The sequence below is a fragment of the Dermacentor variabilis genome, chromosome 6 (genome assembly GCF_050947875.1).
Source record: "Dermacentor variabilis isolate Ectoservices chromosome 6, ASM5094787v1, whole genome shotgun sequence".
NCBI lineage: Eukaryota > Metazoa > Arthropoda > Arachnida > Ixodida > Ixodidae > Dermacentor > Dermacentor variabilis.
The window spans coordinates 161,319,534-161,334,391 of NC_134573.1; the positions used below are offsets into that span (position 1 = coordinate 161,319,534).

At 43.9% G+C, this 14,858-nt stretch overlaps 1 protein-coding gene across 4 annotated transcripts in view; it reads right to left on the reverse strand.

Annotated features, from left to right (window-relative positions):
- Positions 1–14,858, reverse strand: part of Ctps (CTP synthase) — a 43,636-nt gene that overhangs the window by 26,565 nt on the left and 2,213 nt on the right. For all 4 annotated transcript variants that reach the window (XM_075696493.1, XM_075696491.1, XM_075696492.1 and 1 more), the window contains 4 exons: positions 9,631–9,714; positions 8,338–8,517; positions 5,573–5,761; positions 2,876–2,964 (listed from right to left, as the gene is read on the reverse strand). In XM_075696493.1, the coding sequence (XP_075552608.1) occupies positions 2,876–2,964; positions 5,573–5,761; positions 8,338–8,517; positions 9,631–9,714 (542 nt within the window). The remainder of the gene's footprint in view (positions 1–2,875; positions 2,965–5,572; positions 5,762–8,337; positions 8,518–9,630; positions 9,715–14,858) is intronic.

The following is a 14,858-nucleotide window of genomic DNA, read 5'->3' on the forward strand; positions in this document are numbered from 1 at the left end:
TGAGTAATTTTGGCAAATGAAACAGATTTTCATTGAACGCTATTGAGCGAGCTTATTTCACATTGTTTGTAGGGGAACAAAACAACAGATGCATATTCTAAACAGGGGAGTTAACGTTTTATACAATAGCAGTTTAGTACCACGGGAGGTCTTAGCTAAAGAGCGGCGCCTAACTTTTTTTTAGAGCTTTCCCGCTTACATATTACATATGTTTAGACCAAGAAAGGTGGTCTGTTAGAATGACACCTAAGTATTTATATTGAGACACCCTTCTAAGACGGATGCCATTCAGAGAATAATTGAACGAGAGGGGGCTCTGTTTATTGGCAAATGACATCACGACTGTTTACTAAAGTTGACGTTCATTCCCCATGTTTTACACCAAGCACAGAAAGACATAAGGGATTGGGCAAGACGGTGGTAGTCACCCCCAATGGAGTCAATACATTCATATAACACACAGTCATCTGCATAAAGTCTGATTTTAGTTAAGATGCTACGAGGTAAATAATTTATATACATTAGAAATAATAAAAGGCCTAATAGGGATCCCTGAAGAACACCTGACGTAATGGCGACAGGAGTTGATTCCACCGAGTTAAAAGAAACAAATTGTGAGCGACAATGAAGAGATACTGGCTATCCAAGAAACAAGACAGGGATTATTGAATATGGCATATCATTTTACCAGTAGTTTAGAATGAATCACAGAGTCAAAAGTTTTAGAGAAGTCTATAAATATGACATTCACTTGGTTACCTATGTCTAGGTTAGAAGCGATATCATGAACAAAATCGACTAATTGCATTACAGTGCTATAACCACGACGGAAACCATGCTGGGCTGATGTTTGAACATCATTAGAGTTAAAGAATTGGCATACGTTTGTGAATAATGTGCTCTAACATCTTGCATGGCTGGGGTGTGAGAGATATTGGCCTGTAGTTAGAGAGAAGTTGTTTATCGGAAAACTGGCAGCTCTCTATACTGAGTGTTTATTGACTGCAAGGGTCCCAGAAAACTGGAAGAATGCAAACATTATACTAATCCACAAAAAGGGAGACATTAAAGAATTAAAAAGTTATAGGCCCATTAGCTTACACCCAGTATTATATAAAATATTCACCAAGATAATTTGCAATAGAATAAGGGCAACACTGGACTTTAGCCAAGCAAGGGAACAGGCTGGCTTCAGGAAGGGATATTCTACGATGGATCACATCCATGTCATTATACAGGTAATCGAGAAATCCACAGAGTACAATCAGCCTCTCTACATGGCTTTCATAGATTATGGAAAGGCATTTGATTCAGTAGAGATACCAGCAGTCATAGAGGAATTATGCAATCAAGGAGTACAGACGGTCTATGTAAATATCTTGGAAAATATCTACAGAGATTCCACAGCTACCTTAATTCTCCACAAGAAAAGTATGAAGATACCTATAAAGAAAGGGGTCAGACAAGGAGACACAATCTCTTTAATGCTATTCACTACGTGCTTGGAAGAAGTGTTCAAGCTATTAAATTGGGAGAGCTTTAGGAGTAAAGATTGACGGCCAATAGCTCAGCAACCTTCAGTTCGCATACGTTGCAGCCTACCACAGATGGCTGCAACACGAACACAATAAAATCAACATAATCATAGGAAGAGCGTACAAGACGACGCTGGGCCTGTTCGAGTCCACGAGCACGACCCGCTTCTTATAACTCAAGATACACAACACGCTTGAAGAAATAACCGAAGCGCAACAGACCTCTCAACTGGAGCGGCTGTCCACGATCAAATCTGGGAGGAAGATACGGGACGACCTGGGAATAGGAAGCACGAATGAGGCGGAGATGAAGCTCTCCGTCACCGAAGAGGTCTGACGGCAGACCAGAAACGACTCCATACGCAATGAGAACCACAATGAGACGGCACACGCAGCGGCACGAGCGCTAACCAACCGCGCCCCGACGACAGACCGTCCGACATGGTTCGGAGCCAAGGACCGCACGACAAACTACAACGACATCACCAAGGCCTACCACCTGACTCGCAGGACTCTCCCACCCCCCGCACTCAAGGATGAGTCGTGTGGAGGCGGTACTACTGCCGGCAGGGTCTGCCGCAGGGAGACGGCTGATTACACGCACATCTTGTGGGACTGGATCAAAAATCTAGAGGAAGCATGATCAAGAACGATCCCACTGCGGCTCGAGGCAGCTGCAAAGAGCTACGACCAAGACCAACAGCTCTGGGTCGTCCAGCAGGTGCTCGGGGCACTCAACAACGGTGTGCGGAGACCCGCGCCGAGTAACACCAACCTCGTAGATGATGTAGGCCCTCATCGGGGCGCGCAAGTGCCCAACTGCAGGCACAAATATAGTTTGCTCCAATCCAACCCAAATCGGTTTGCCGATGACATTGTTCTATTCAGCAACACTGCAGACGAGTTACAACAAATGATTGAAGACCTTAACAGAGAGAGTGCTTTTGCAGAAGACAAAGATAATTATGAATAGCCAGGCAAGGGAACAAGAGTTCAGGATCGCCAGTCAGTCTCTAGAGTCTGAAGGAGTAAGTTTAATATAATGTTGCGTTTAATATAATGTTGACAGAATTCTCAAGGTAGTTGGGGATTCTCTGTCAACGCACCTTGGAACCAATGGACACATACAACTAGGCATTCTGTTTACTTGTTACGTTGGCACCTGTCCTGATGACACTTGTCATTTGCTTGTCCGGATGACAGGACAAATGCCACTTCTCAAGGTTCTTGCAAGGTTGGCACTTCTCCTCTCACGTGGTCTTATGCGTCTTCTTTTGTGCCATTTCTTCCAAAAAGAACCCATACTAACTAGGCCAACACATCCTACATTGTCAACTCACTTTGCAACACACAGGTTCTGCCAGGCAGCATGAAACTTGACTGGGTGTTCAGCTTTCATAGCAGGCTCCAGCTCTTCTGCATCTATGTACTTGAGAAAAAAAAAACAAATTGCTGTTATATCTAAAACAAATACTTTTGCAACTTCATTACACACAAATGCCAGTTACAATAAGGCATTCTTGCAGTGCACGTTACACCTAAAGAAGGAAGAGATGACACAAAAGAACACAAGTGCAAACTACTGTTTTAATTCATGACCAAGAGCATGCTTTATAAGTGGTTGACGTAAGAAGCTTGGCGAACATTACAAGTCAAGGCGGATAATCTGAAGAACTTGTGACAACGGGAAAAGAGAACAGCAACACACCCATTGTCAAATAATGGCCACAAACAATACTATTTGACTAATAAATTATAGGTGTGCTTGTTAACCACTAAAGACATGCGCTTTGTTGGCCAATCGAAGTGGTCTACCATTTTTTTTGACAATGAGTTATGCGCTCTTCTTTTTTCCCGTCTTAACGAGATCCACCTTGACTTGTAATACTCGCAAGGCATTCTACATCACCCCCTAATAAAACATGCCCTTGGGAATGAATTAAAACAGCAGTTTGCGCCTTCTCACCACCGTTTATGTCATCCAAGTTATTTTTTTTCTTTTTCATGCAACACGCAGCACAGGAGAACTATGAATGTGAGCCAATCAGTGCCGTTCCATTTGCATTATGCCATGTAATATAGCATGTTGAGCTTACAGTAATTACATGGCAATGGTATGGTGAGCTCACAGTAAAAGCTTCAGCAAAATACTACAGTAATACATAACAAGAATACAAGTGCAAGAAACTGCAACGCCTATTAGGCTAATAAATCTGTGAAGCTGACATGCTTTAACAAGTTCCAAGCTGTGCCCAGCAACTGAGACAATGTTGCAGATATGCAAACGACTAAGCAGACTTGATTTACAATACTACGTGCAGTATCCACTCATTTCATAGCAATAACGTTTCATGCTTGACAAGAAGAAATGTTACCCAGAGAGATTTTTTTTGGCAGAGTACCACTCCAATATTTCTAGCAAGCTTTGCTATAATCACCATGTTTACTTTGTCAAGTTTCATGCCATTATAGTCCTAGTTAATTTTCTTTGCCAGATAGACAAAAAATGTCATTCTTCGTTAATGAAATCTGATGATAAGCCTACTGACTTTAATGTAGACTAAAGAAATTTAACACTATAGACTACAAACACATCATAATAAGAAACTAAAGTAAATATTTTAAATGTCAACATAAGTTCATTTCCCCCATATCATTCTGTGTGCTTTCCAGTGAAGCCACACACATTCACTCAGGAACTACGGAGACCACTGGCTCTTGGCAAGTAGTAAAAACAATGTCCAAAAGCTTCTGAGATCACAAAGTCTTAATAATATTACGGTAAACTACACCCTTGCCTTCATTCTTTTAAGGTTATGTGTAACTGCAATCTGCCAGATCAATGTAAACTACACTCCAAGACCCTCAAGAACATAATTTTTGAATGAATAAAGGGAAAATGAGAAATCCACCCGTTCGTAGCAATTGCTACAAAGGAAACCCATACGGGTTCCTCGAAAGAAAAGCCTCATAGTTGAAGAAAAATTCGTCCTGGTCCGGGACTCGAACCCGGGACCACCGCCTTTCCGGGGCAGCCGCTCTACCATCTGAGCTAACCAGGCGGCTAGCAGATGGCAGAGCGAAGTCGAATTTGTCGACAACACGAAGCAAAGGCAAGAGTTTGACATAGTAGTTCTGCGGAAACCCGCAAGGTGGAGAGAAGTAATGAATAAAGGGAAAATGAGACATCCACCCGTTCGTAGCAATTGCTACAAAGGAAACCCATACGGGTTCCTCGAAAGAAAAGCCTCATAGTTGAAGAAAAATTCGTCCTGGTCCGGGACTCGAACCCGGGACCACCGCCTTTCCGGGGCAGCCGCTCTACCATCTGAGCTAACCAGGCGGCTAGCAGATGGCAGAGCGAAGTCGAATTTGTCGACAACACGAAGCAAAGGCAAGAGTTTGACATAGTAGTTCTGCGGAAACCCGCAAGGTGGAGAGAAGTAATGAATAAAGGGAAAATGAGACATCCACCCGTTCGTAGCAATTGCTACAAAGGAAACCCATACGGGTTCCTCGAAAGAAAAGCCTCATAGTTGAAGAAAAATTCGTCCTGGTCCGGGACTCGAACCCGGGACCACCGCCTTTCCGGTGTAGGTTTCCTTTGTAGCAATTGCTACGAACGGGTGGATGTCTCATTTTCCCTTTATTCATTACTTCTCTCCACCTTGCGGGTTTCCGCAGAACTACTATGTCATAATTTTTGAATGTTGCATGCCGCAAGCTAATCTGATTATGTGGCACGCCAATGTTGGGGACTCAGGACTAATTTCAACCACCCATGGTTCTTTACCATACCCGTAAATCTAAGTACACAAGCATTTTTTGCATTTCACCCCTGTCAAAACTCGGCCGTCCCGGTCAGGACTGAGCGTGTAACCTGGAGATGAGAAGCACAAAGTCATAGCATCACTAAGCTACTGTGGCCCCAGTACTCCTAAGCTCCAATGAGACGAGCATACAACTACAGAGGCTTATAAGAATGGCACAACAGTAGGCTGGGCAACTGAAATCTTGCAAAGCATGAGACCACACACCATGATTTTCAGTTTGTGGTTGCAGGCGAGTGCAGCATGTTGGAGAGCCTTGATAACCGAGGAGTAAGCGTCCTGCAACTTGATGTACTTTCCCACAAGTGCAATAGTCACTTCCCGTATGAGCCGTTCCGCCTTGAGTGCAAGGTCCCGCCATTTATACATCAGACGACGAGGTCTAGGAGTTGGCACCTACAGCAACACAAAGGTTGGTTAGGTTAGGCTAGGCTGGAAGCAATAAGTGACAGAGTTACAATACAATGTTTTCCTAATTCACAAAAGCACTTCTTTTCACTGCATGTTCCCAACTACCTAGTGGCAGCACTGGTCGGCATTCAAATGAAGATGAGATGCTAGCTGCACGTGCAGAGACTTCTCTTGAGCATGGTTTCAACACGATAGCCACATCTACATTTTCCCATGTCACAATACATGCCGTTTGCAAAAATAAATATGCCATCATTAGTTGGGCAAACTGCTTTGCCGGAAAGCCAGCTTAGCAACTATGAAAAGGTTCTATTGTGGTCATACTGCCCAAGGTCATGACTGCAGATTTTGATCTTATAACAGTTAATAAATATTCTCTAAGGCTACAGCAAACAAAAGCTTATTACAAACACATAGCAGCCAAGGAAATCTGGTTGTCTTATCAAAGTTTGCTAGGCAGAAGTGTACATATCTGAAGCTGAACAAAGGTCTCTAAGCTGTTCAGCTTATCGGTGTTCAAATAAATGGAGTTTGCCTTAAATGGGAGTCTCCTGAATTTATCGTGGTCATCGATCTTTGCAGCGATATCTGTAGTTTACCATAGTGCACAGACTTCTGAACTTCCTGGCTTTCAAGTATCACTGAGAAACCTGTAAGTACTTTCCCACAAGATATAACCTTGCAGTAAGGCAAGCACAGATCCACAACACTTTAATACAGATGCACGGTTATAAGGTTGCAGAAAATCTGCCTTACAGAAATCGCAGTAAAAACAGCAGGTTATATTGATGCAAAGCTCGTTGGGGCAGGTGCACATCTACTTCACTGATCTAAATTACGTCTCTGATCAAACAACTGATGGTGCACCAGTCATAGCTTCAACAGCGCTTTTTGGCGATGTCAATCAGATGACAGTACATTTTGCAAGGTTAATGGTTGCACAGAATGGAGGCCTTAGTTAAACAATATTGCAAGTCAACAATATGGTCATCAAAGAACCCAACAAAAGGGTGTGAAAGGGCCACTAAATAGAACCACTAGATCAGTTTAGAATGATGAAGTAGTCTTCCAAAACTCTACTTTGCTAATATTACTGTAAGAGTTTACTAGATGAGAGAATGAAGGTGCCTCAGAGCCAACACGTCAGTGTGACATCAAAGATATTAATTTTCTCTTGCAGGGCTTGCTATGTGCACTCTTTAGCTCCTTTAGTATACAACACCAGTCCCCTCTTACTAATAAAAAAAAGATATCTAGGGCAGGGCAGATGCCATCAAAATTCTTGATGCCATGGCTGGCTGCTGCAGGAACTTCCAAGGCGGTAGCATCACTTGTCTATTATTTCTGCATGTTTTTCTCACTTATCAAGTCTCCTCTCACAGTAAAAGTCACTTTCTTTTTGGTATTGTAGAAAGGTTATTTGCTAAACAAACAGTGAAATCTCATCTTCAAACTTCCGGTTTATTATGGGAGTTAGTCAGAAAGTCTTTTCTTTATTTTCTATTAGAAAAAATAAGGTACATACAGGTAATCAAAAGTATATGTACTATTCTACGTACCTTAAATTATTTTACCACATAGTCCCCATACCGGTTCAGAGATTTGTCCCATTGCAGCACTAAATTTGAGATGCCCCTATGCCATGTTGTCATCAGTCAGTAATGCACACAGCCTCCCCGAACGCTCACAATCACGCAAGTTTTCACGGCCTTTTGCGAATTCCCAACACCACCACCTCACACTTCTCAAAAGCGAGACACCTTTCCCCATACGTGGGCTGTATTTCCCTGTAGAGTTCGCTGAGCATTTGTCCCTTGCGGCATAGAAAACTAATCATACTTCATTGCTCGTACGCCGTGCCACAGAGCTACCAGCAGATAAGGCAGGGCTGGTACAAGAAAGGTCCACCGCTGGGAATGGATATGTTGACTTCACATTTACAGCCGTAATTTGGCTAAAAAGATATGTATATATAGGGGCAAATATTTTCCGATTCGCACTCATAGGACTGACACTGTGGTCCTGTCAAAACTAGTAAATTTCGATGTCCAATGCTCAGTAATTGGAATGCGTAAGCATCTGCGACGGTTAATTCGAACATACCCCGTCACCAACCATGTTCTCAGAAGCAGGCCAACTCAGATGATGGCTTTCCGACCCGGCAGTGCAGCCACATGTTGGCTGCAGCACGCACTGCACTGAAGCCGTATTTCCGGAACTCGACACTCATGTAAGCTCAGCGCACAGGCGCTATCTAACCAAGCCCACTGAATGGAGGACATAAGTCTTCCATTCAGAAGACTTCCTTTTTTCGAACAAATTTTCGGGCCCCTTTGAGTTCAAATAATCAAGATCCGACTGTAAATCTCAACTTATTCTTCTCATTAGTGTCTTTTTAAGAGATCAATGGCATACAGAAGAATGAGGAACAAATTGCACAAATGACAAAATGGACATGAGATTGTGCAGACCATTAACTGAAACTCCCGACAGGTCAACTTGCCCACCTCATCTCTTGCGCAATTTGTTTTCAGGTAACGCCAACTGTGTTGCCGTCTCACCTGAAGGTGAAGGCGTTCAGCGAAAAGCTCGACAATGCCTTGCTCCTCCATGAAGATAGGCACATGGTAGATGCTAGGCACGTCATGCATGCAGAGGACTTGTCGTGGCTCAACGTGGCAAAAGTTGGAAATCTTATCCTTGACAGAATTCGTGATCTCATTTTCGCTGCGGCAAACAATCTGCAATAGATTAGTCACTTGTCAAAATGCAGCCACTGGAGTTGGTAGAAAACAGAGAATGGGATTTCCCTGTGAACAGGTTTCATTCACACACAATCATAATTCTTCTAAATGTAACATCGATGTCAACTTCGGTTAACTCAATTTCTAGATGAGGAAAATAGATCCTGCAAATTAAGCTCGACCTCATTTAAACTGATAAACAGAACTTATAAGGAGGCTTCTCAGGCGAAGCTTGCATTAACTCACAAGTGGCGCTGTCGCAGTCATGCAAACAGCCAGTTGCTCCCAGAGCAGAGCAGCTGCATGAAAAGGCAGTTTGATGAGTTGACAGCTGCACCGGCGCCGGAGCAGAAGTCATTAGCAAGGATTCCAGCTGCATAGGTGTGCTCTCACACCACACACTTCATCAATCAGAGCCGTTTCGCTTCATCCAGGGAAGGAAAGAGCAGGAAAGGGTTTCGCACATGCTGCGCCGGCCTCGTTTCCATTCAGCTCAGTCTTGGAAAACAGATGGGACGGCCACGCATTGTGGGCTGCCATGCTGGGCCACGCTGACCATTCTTTCCTCGGAGAATGGGCAGCATTCGACAAGAGGCGGCGAGAACTTGCCCATAAAAGGGCTCGCCATCGGTGCGCCGAACTAGCCGCCCGAGCCTAGGCAATTCGACAGCAACGAAAATAAGGTCCCAAGTTGAGGGAGGGGAAGGCCGATGCAATCTGGAACAGTTACCTGTTGGTTACTTAACCATGATGAAGGTCAGGTGCACGCAAGACAAGCTTCGCTTACCCCCATTATCCAGTAGAGGAAGGGTTGGGTTTTTTTTTTTTTTTTTTTTTTGTTACCTTTCATTTACCAACAGCAAAATAGCACCTCTGTTCAACCCTCTCTGGCTTTCGCACATTAAAATTTGTGTCTTACCAAAACGTAAGGGGCACAAATCACAAGAAATTCAGCTTTGACTGCACCACTGCAAAGTATGCTCTCTTATCACATTAACACAAGCTTTCCAGCACATGGATAAAAGGTATGACTGTTAATGCTATATTTTAAGCGCTGCCTTCTTAAAGGCTACAATCTAAAAACCAAGCGAAGCTTTTACAGCTGCTTACCAAATCCGGAGATAAGCCCAAGCCTCGCAATTCACGGACACTGGCTTGTGTTGGCTTTGTCTTATGCTCTCCAGTGCTCTTGGGCTGCAAGGATGAATTGCTGTCAGTGTTACTTATACAGAACTAGTGGACGTACCCACCGTTAGAAGGAATTGTGCAAACCGTTATATTTTCTCTCGTATTGAGGCATTTCAAATGGAACATCATTGCAATTGTTTGCAAGAAGACATCATCATCATCAGCCTGGTTACGCCCACTGCAGGACAAAGGCCTCTCCCATACTTCTCCAACAACCCCGGTCATGTACTAATTGTGGCCATGCCATGCCTGCAAACTTCTTAATCTCATCCGCCCACCTAACTTTCTGCCGCCCCCTGCTACGCTTCTCTTCCCGGATCCAGTCCGTAACCCTTAATGACCATCGGTTATCTTCCCTCCTCATTACATGTCCTGCCCATGCCCATTTCTTTTTCTTGATTTCAACTAAGATGTCATTAACTCGCATTTGTTCCCTCGCCCAATCTGCTCTTTTCTTATCCCTTAACGTTACACCTATCATTCTTTCCATAGCTCGTTGCGTCGTCCTCAATTTAAGTAGAACCCTTTTCGTAAGCCTCCAGGTTTCTGTCCCGTAGGCGAGTACTGGTAAGACACAGCTATTACAGTGAACTCTCACTTGAGTGAACTTCAAGGGACCGAAGAAAATAGTTCACTTAACTGAAAGTTCACTTAACTGAATATTCACTAGACCAACATAAGACATGGCATACAGAGTCAAAAGTTTGAAGTGCAATTCATGGAGCAAAACACATGACATCCATAGTGTTAGAAATGTGTGAAATGGAATTTGTACTTAACAAGTACAAGGTTCATAACAGTTATAATGCTGCCTTTCTCACTTAGAAAAAAAATCTGTAATCTTCTTCTGCACTTGTACTTTTAAAGCACAGGAAGTAACAAAACTGTCCAAAGAGTCAATGTTTTTGTACACTTCTTCTGGCACAGCTTGCTGTTGAGACACAAAGTCTCTCAACTTTCCAGCGTACCCTACAACCTCAGCTAGAGTTATAGGGCTTGAAAGTGGCTCGGCAGTTGCCTCTTCTTCGTCTCTACTTTGTCTTCTTCGCCTCTTTTTCGAAAGAGACGACGCCCATGCCACGATTAGCCAGTGGGAAAAAAACACACACCACGTGGTTTGTGGTGTGACAGATCGCCGCTTTGTTCTGGCGGCGTTGTAAGCCAGCGATGTTACTAGGTTAATGGCCTCCGAGATTATATGCTTGCTCGTTTTGTGTGGGCGATCACGGAGGCCCTGCCTCGTTGCCGTTCGTTTTCCACGCCGCCATTTTGCCCCAGGGGCGCTGTAGTGCCAGCGACGTTACATTGCCGCTGGAGCGGCGGTTTGATGAGGGCAGGCATCGGTTCTGATCGTAAAAGTAAGCCTTGGTCCTCTGAGCGAGTTCGTTAAACTGAAATATTGACTGTTCCGAAATTCGTTTAAGTGAAACATTTTTGCATAGTATCTATAAGAAAACTGCCGGGGATTTTTAAAAAGTTCATTATTCTGAAATATTCGATAAACCGACGTTCGTACAACTGAGAGTTTACTGTATACACTTTTCTCTTGAGGGATAATGGCAACCTGCTGTTCATAATCTGAGAATGCCTGCCAAACGCACCCCAGCCCATTCTTATTCTTCTGATTATTTCCGTCTCATGATCCGGATCCACCGTCACTGTCTGCCCTAAGTAGATATATTCCCTTACCACTTCCAGTGTCTCGCTACCTATTGTAAATTGCTGTTCTCTTCCGAGACTGTTAACCATTACTTTAGTTTTCTGCAGATTAATTTTTAAACCCACTCTTCTGCTTTGCCTCTCCAGGTCAGTGAGCATGCATTGCAATTGGTCCCCCGAGTTACTAAGCAAGGCAATATAATCAGCGAATCGCAAGTTACTAAGGTATTCTCCATTAACTCTTATCCCCAATTCTTCACAATCCAGGTCTCTGAATACCTCCTGTAAACACGCTGCGAATAGCATTGCAGAGATCGTATCTCCCTGCCTGGCGCCTGTCTTTATTGGGATTTTGTTGCTTTCTTTATGGAGGACTACGGTAGCTGTGGAGCCGCTATAGATATCTTTCAGTATTTTTACATATGGCTCGTCTACACCCTGATTCCGTAATGCCTCCATGACTGCTGAGGTTTCGACAGAATCAAACGCTTTCTCGTAATCAATGAAAGCTATATATAAGGGTTGGTTATATTCCGCACATTTCTCTATCACCTGATTGATAGGGTGAATATGGTCTATTGTTGAGTAGCCTTTACGGAATCCTGCCTGGTCCTCTGGTTGACGGAAGTCTAAGGTGTTTCTGATTCTATTTGCAATTACAATTACCTTAGTAAATACTTTGTAGGCAACGGACAGTAAGCTGATCGGTCTATAATTTTTCAAGTCTTTGGCGTCCCCTTTCTTATGGATTAGGATTATGTTAGCGTTCTTCCAAGATACCGGTACGCTCGAGGTCGTGAGGCATTGCATATACAGGGTGGCCAGTTTCTCTAGAACAATCTGCCCACCATCCTTCAACAAATCTGCCGTTACCTGATCCTCCCCAGCTGCCTTCCCCCTTTGCATAGCTCCCAAGGCTTTCTTTACTTCTTCCGGCGTTACCTGAGGGATTTCGAATTCCTCTAGACTATTCTCTCTTCCATTATCGTCCTGGGTGCCACTGGTACTGTATAAATCTCTATAGAACTCCTCAGCCACTTGAACTATCTCATCCATATTAGTAATGATATTGCTGGCTTTGTCTCTTAACGCATACATCTGATTCTTGCCAATTCCTAGTTTCTTCTTCACTGCTTTTAGGCTTCCTCCGTTCCTGAGAGCATGTTCAATTCTATCCATATTATACTTCCTTATGTCAGCTGTCTTACGCTTGTTGATTAACTTCGAAAGTTCTGCCAGTCTTATTCTAGCTCTAGCTGTAGGGTTAGAAGCTTTCATACATTGGCGTTTCTTTATCAGACCTTTCGTTTCCTGCGATAGCTTGCTGGTATCCTGTCTAACAGAGTTACCACCGACTTCTATTGCACACTCCTTAATGATGCCCACAAGATTGCCGTTCATTGCTTCAACACTAAGGTCCTCTCCCTGAGTTAAAGCCGAATACCTGTTCTGTAGCTTGATCTGGAATTCCTCTATTTTCCCTCTTACCGCTAACTCATTGATCAGCTTGTTATGTACCAGTTTCTTCCGTTCCCTCCTCAGGTCTAGGCTAATTCGAGTTCTTACCATCCTATGGCCACTGCAGCGCACCTTGCTGAGCATGTCCACATCTTGTACGATGCAAGGGTTAGCGCAGAGTATGAAGTCTATTTCATTTCTAGTCTCGCCGTTCGGGCTCCTCCACGTCCACTTTAGGCTATCTCGCTTGCGGAAGAAGGTATTCATTATCCGCATATTATTCTGTTCCGCAAACTCTACTAATAACTCTCCTCTGCTATTCCTAGTGCCTATGCCACATTCCCCCGCTGCCTTGTCTCCAGTCTGCTTCTTGCCTACCTTGGCATTGAAGTCGCCCATCAGTATAGTACATTTTGTTTTCACTACCCATCGCCGATTCCACGTCTTCATAGAAGCTTTCGACTTCTTGGTCATCGTGACTGGATGTAGGGGCATAGACCTGTACAACCTTCATTTTGTACCTCTTATTAAGTTTCACAACAAGACCTGCCACCCTCTCGTTAATGCTATAGAATTCCTGTATGTTACCAGCTATATTCTTATTAATCAGGAATCCGACTCCTAGTTCTCGTCTCTCCGCTAAGCCCTAGCAGCACAAGACGTGCCCGCTCTTTAGCACTGTATATGCTTCTTTTGGCCTCCTAACTTCACTGAGCCCTATTATATCCCATTTACTGCCCTCTAGTTCCTCCAATAGCACTGCTAGACTCGCCTCACTAGATAACATTCTAGCGTTAAACGTTGCCAGGTTCATATTCCAATGGCGGCCTGTCCGGAGCCAGGGATTCTTAGCACCCTCTGCTGCATCAAAGGTCTGACCGCCGCCGTGGTCAGACCTCCGACGATGAATGACAGTAATGATGAATGACAGATGAATGACAGTAACTGCAGGTGATCAAATGCAAGTTCACAGTGCATCTGGAAGACTGGGTAGGACACAGGTGTGGAATAGCTTCCTACCTGACCTATCCCTCTCCCCTTTTTGTAAGAATTGTCATCTAGGTAACAAACCACAATCTGTGGAACTGGTAGGTGCTGATACTAGTGAAATCAGTGCAATTGAGTTTTAAATGCCAGCATGCGGTCAGTGATGTGACCGCACATGACTTGGTTCTTTGTATAGAACACATGTGAAAGACTGGATTAAAAGTGTTTATGCGGATCTCTGTCTGGCAGCCTAATTCTTGCTATGTGGTTAAAACAACCTCTTTATTATTGTTCAGAATGGAAAAGAGATCTTTTAAGGCCAGGACCACACCTACAACATTGCAAAACTTCTTGTTGATCCATTCAGCTAGTCTTGCGCAAGTGACAAGATGTAATTTACAGACAAGCAAGCGAAACCGAAGCTTCTTGAGGGCATTCTTTGCGTCTACAGTATTCTTTAAATGAAAAAGTTGCAGAATTTTAGAATTCTCATCATCATCATCATCATCAGCCTGTTTTATGTCCCCTGCAGGATGAAGGCCTCTCCCTACCATCTCCAATTACCCCTCTCCTGCGCCAACCGATTCGAACTAGCGACCGTGAATATCCCAATTTCATCGCTCCACCTAGTCTTCTGCTGTCCTCAACTGCGTTTCCCTTCTCTTGGTACCCAGTCTGTAACCATAATGGTCCAACAGTTATCTAATTGGCGCATTACATGACCTGCATGGCCCCATTTTTTTCTCTTGATGTCAATTAGAACATCGTCTATACCCATTTGCTCTCTGATCCAGGCCGCTCTCTTTCTGTCTATTTAAAAAAAAAATTAAATTATGGGGTTTTACGTGCCAAAACCACTTTCTGATTATGAGGCACGCTGTAGTAGAGGACTCCGTAAATTTCGACCACCTGGGGTTCTTTAACGTGCACGTAAATTGAAGTAAACGGGTGTTTTCGCATTTAGCCCCATCGAAATGCGGCCGCCGTGGCCGGGATTCGATCCCGCGACCTCGTGCTCAGCAGTCCAACACCATAGCCACTGAGCA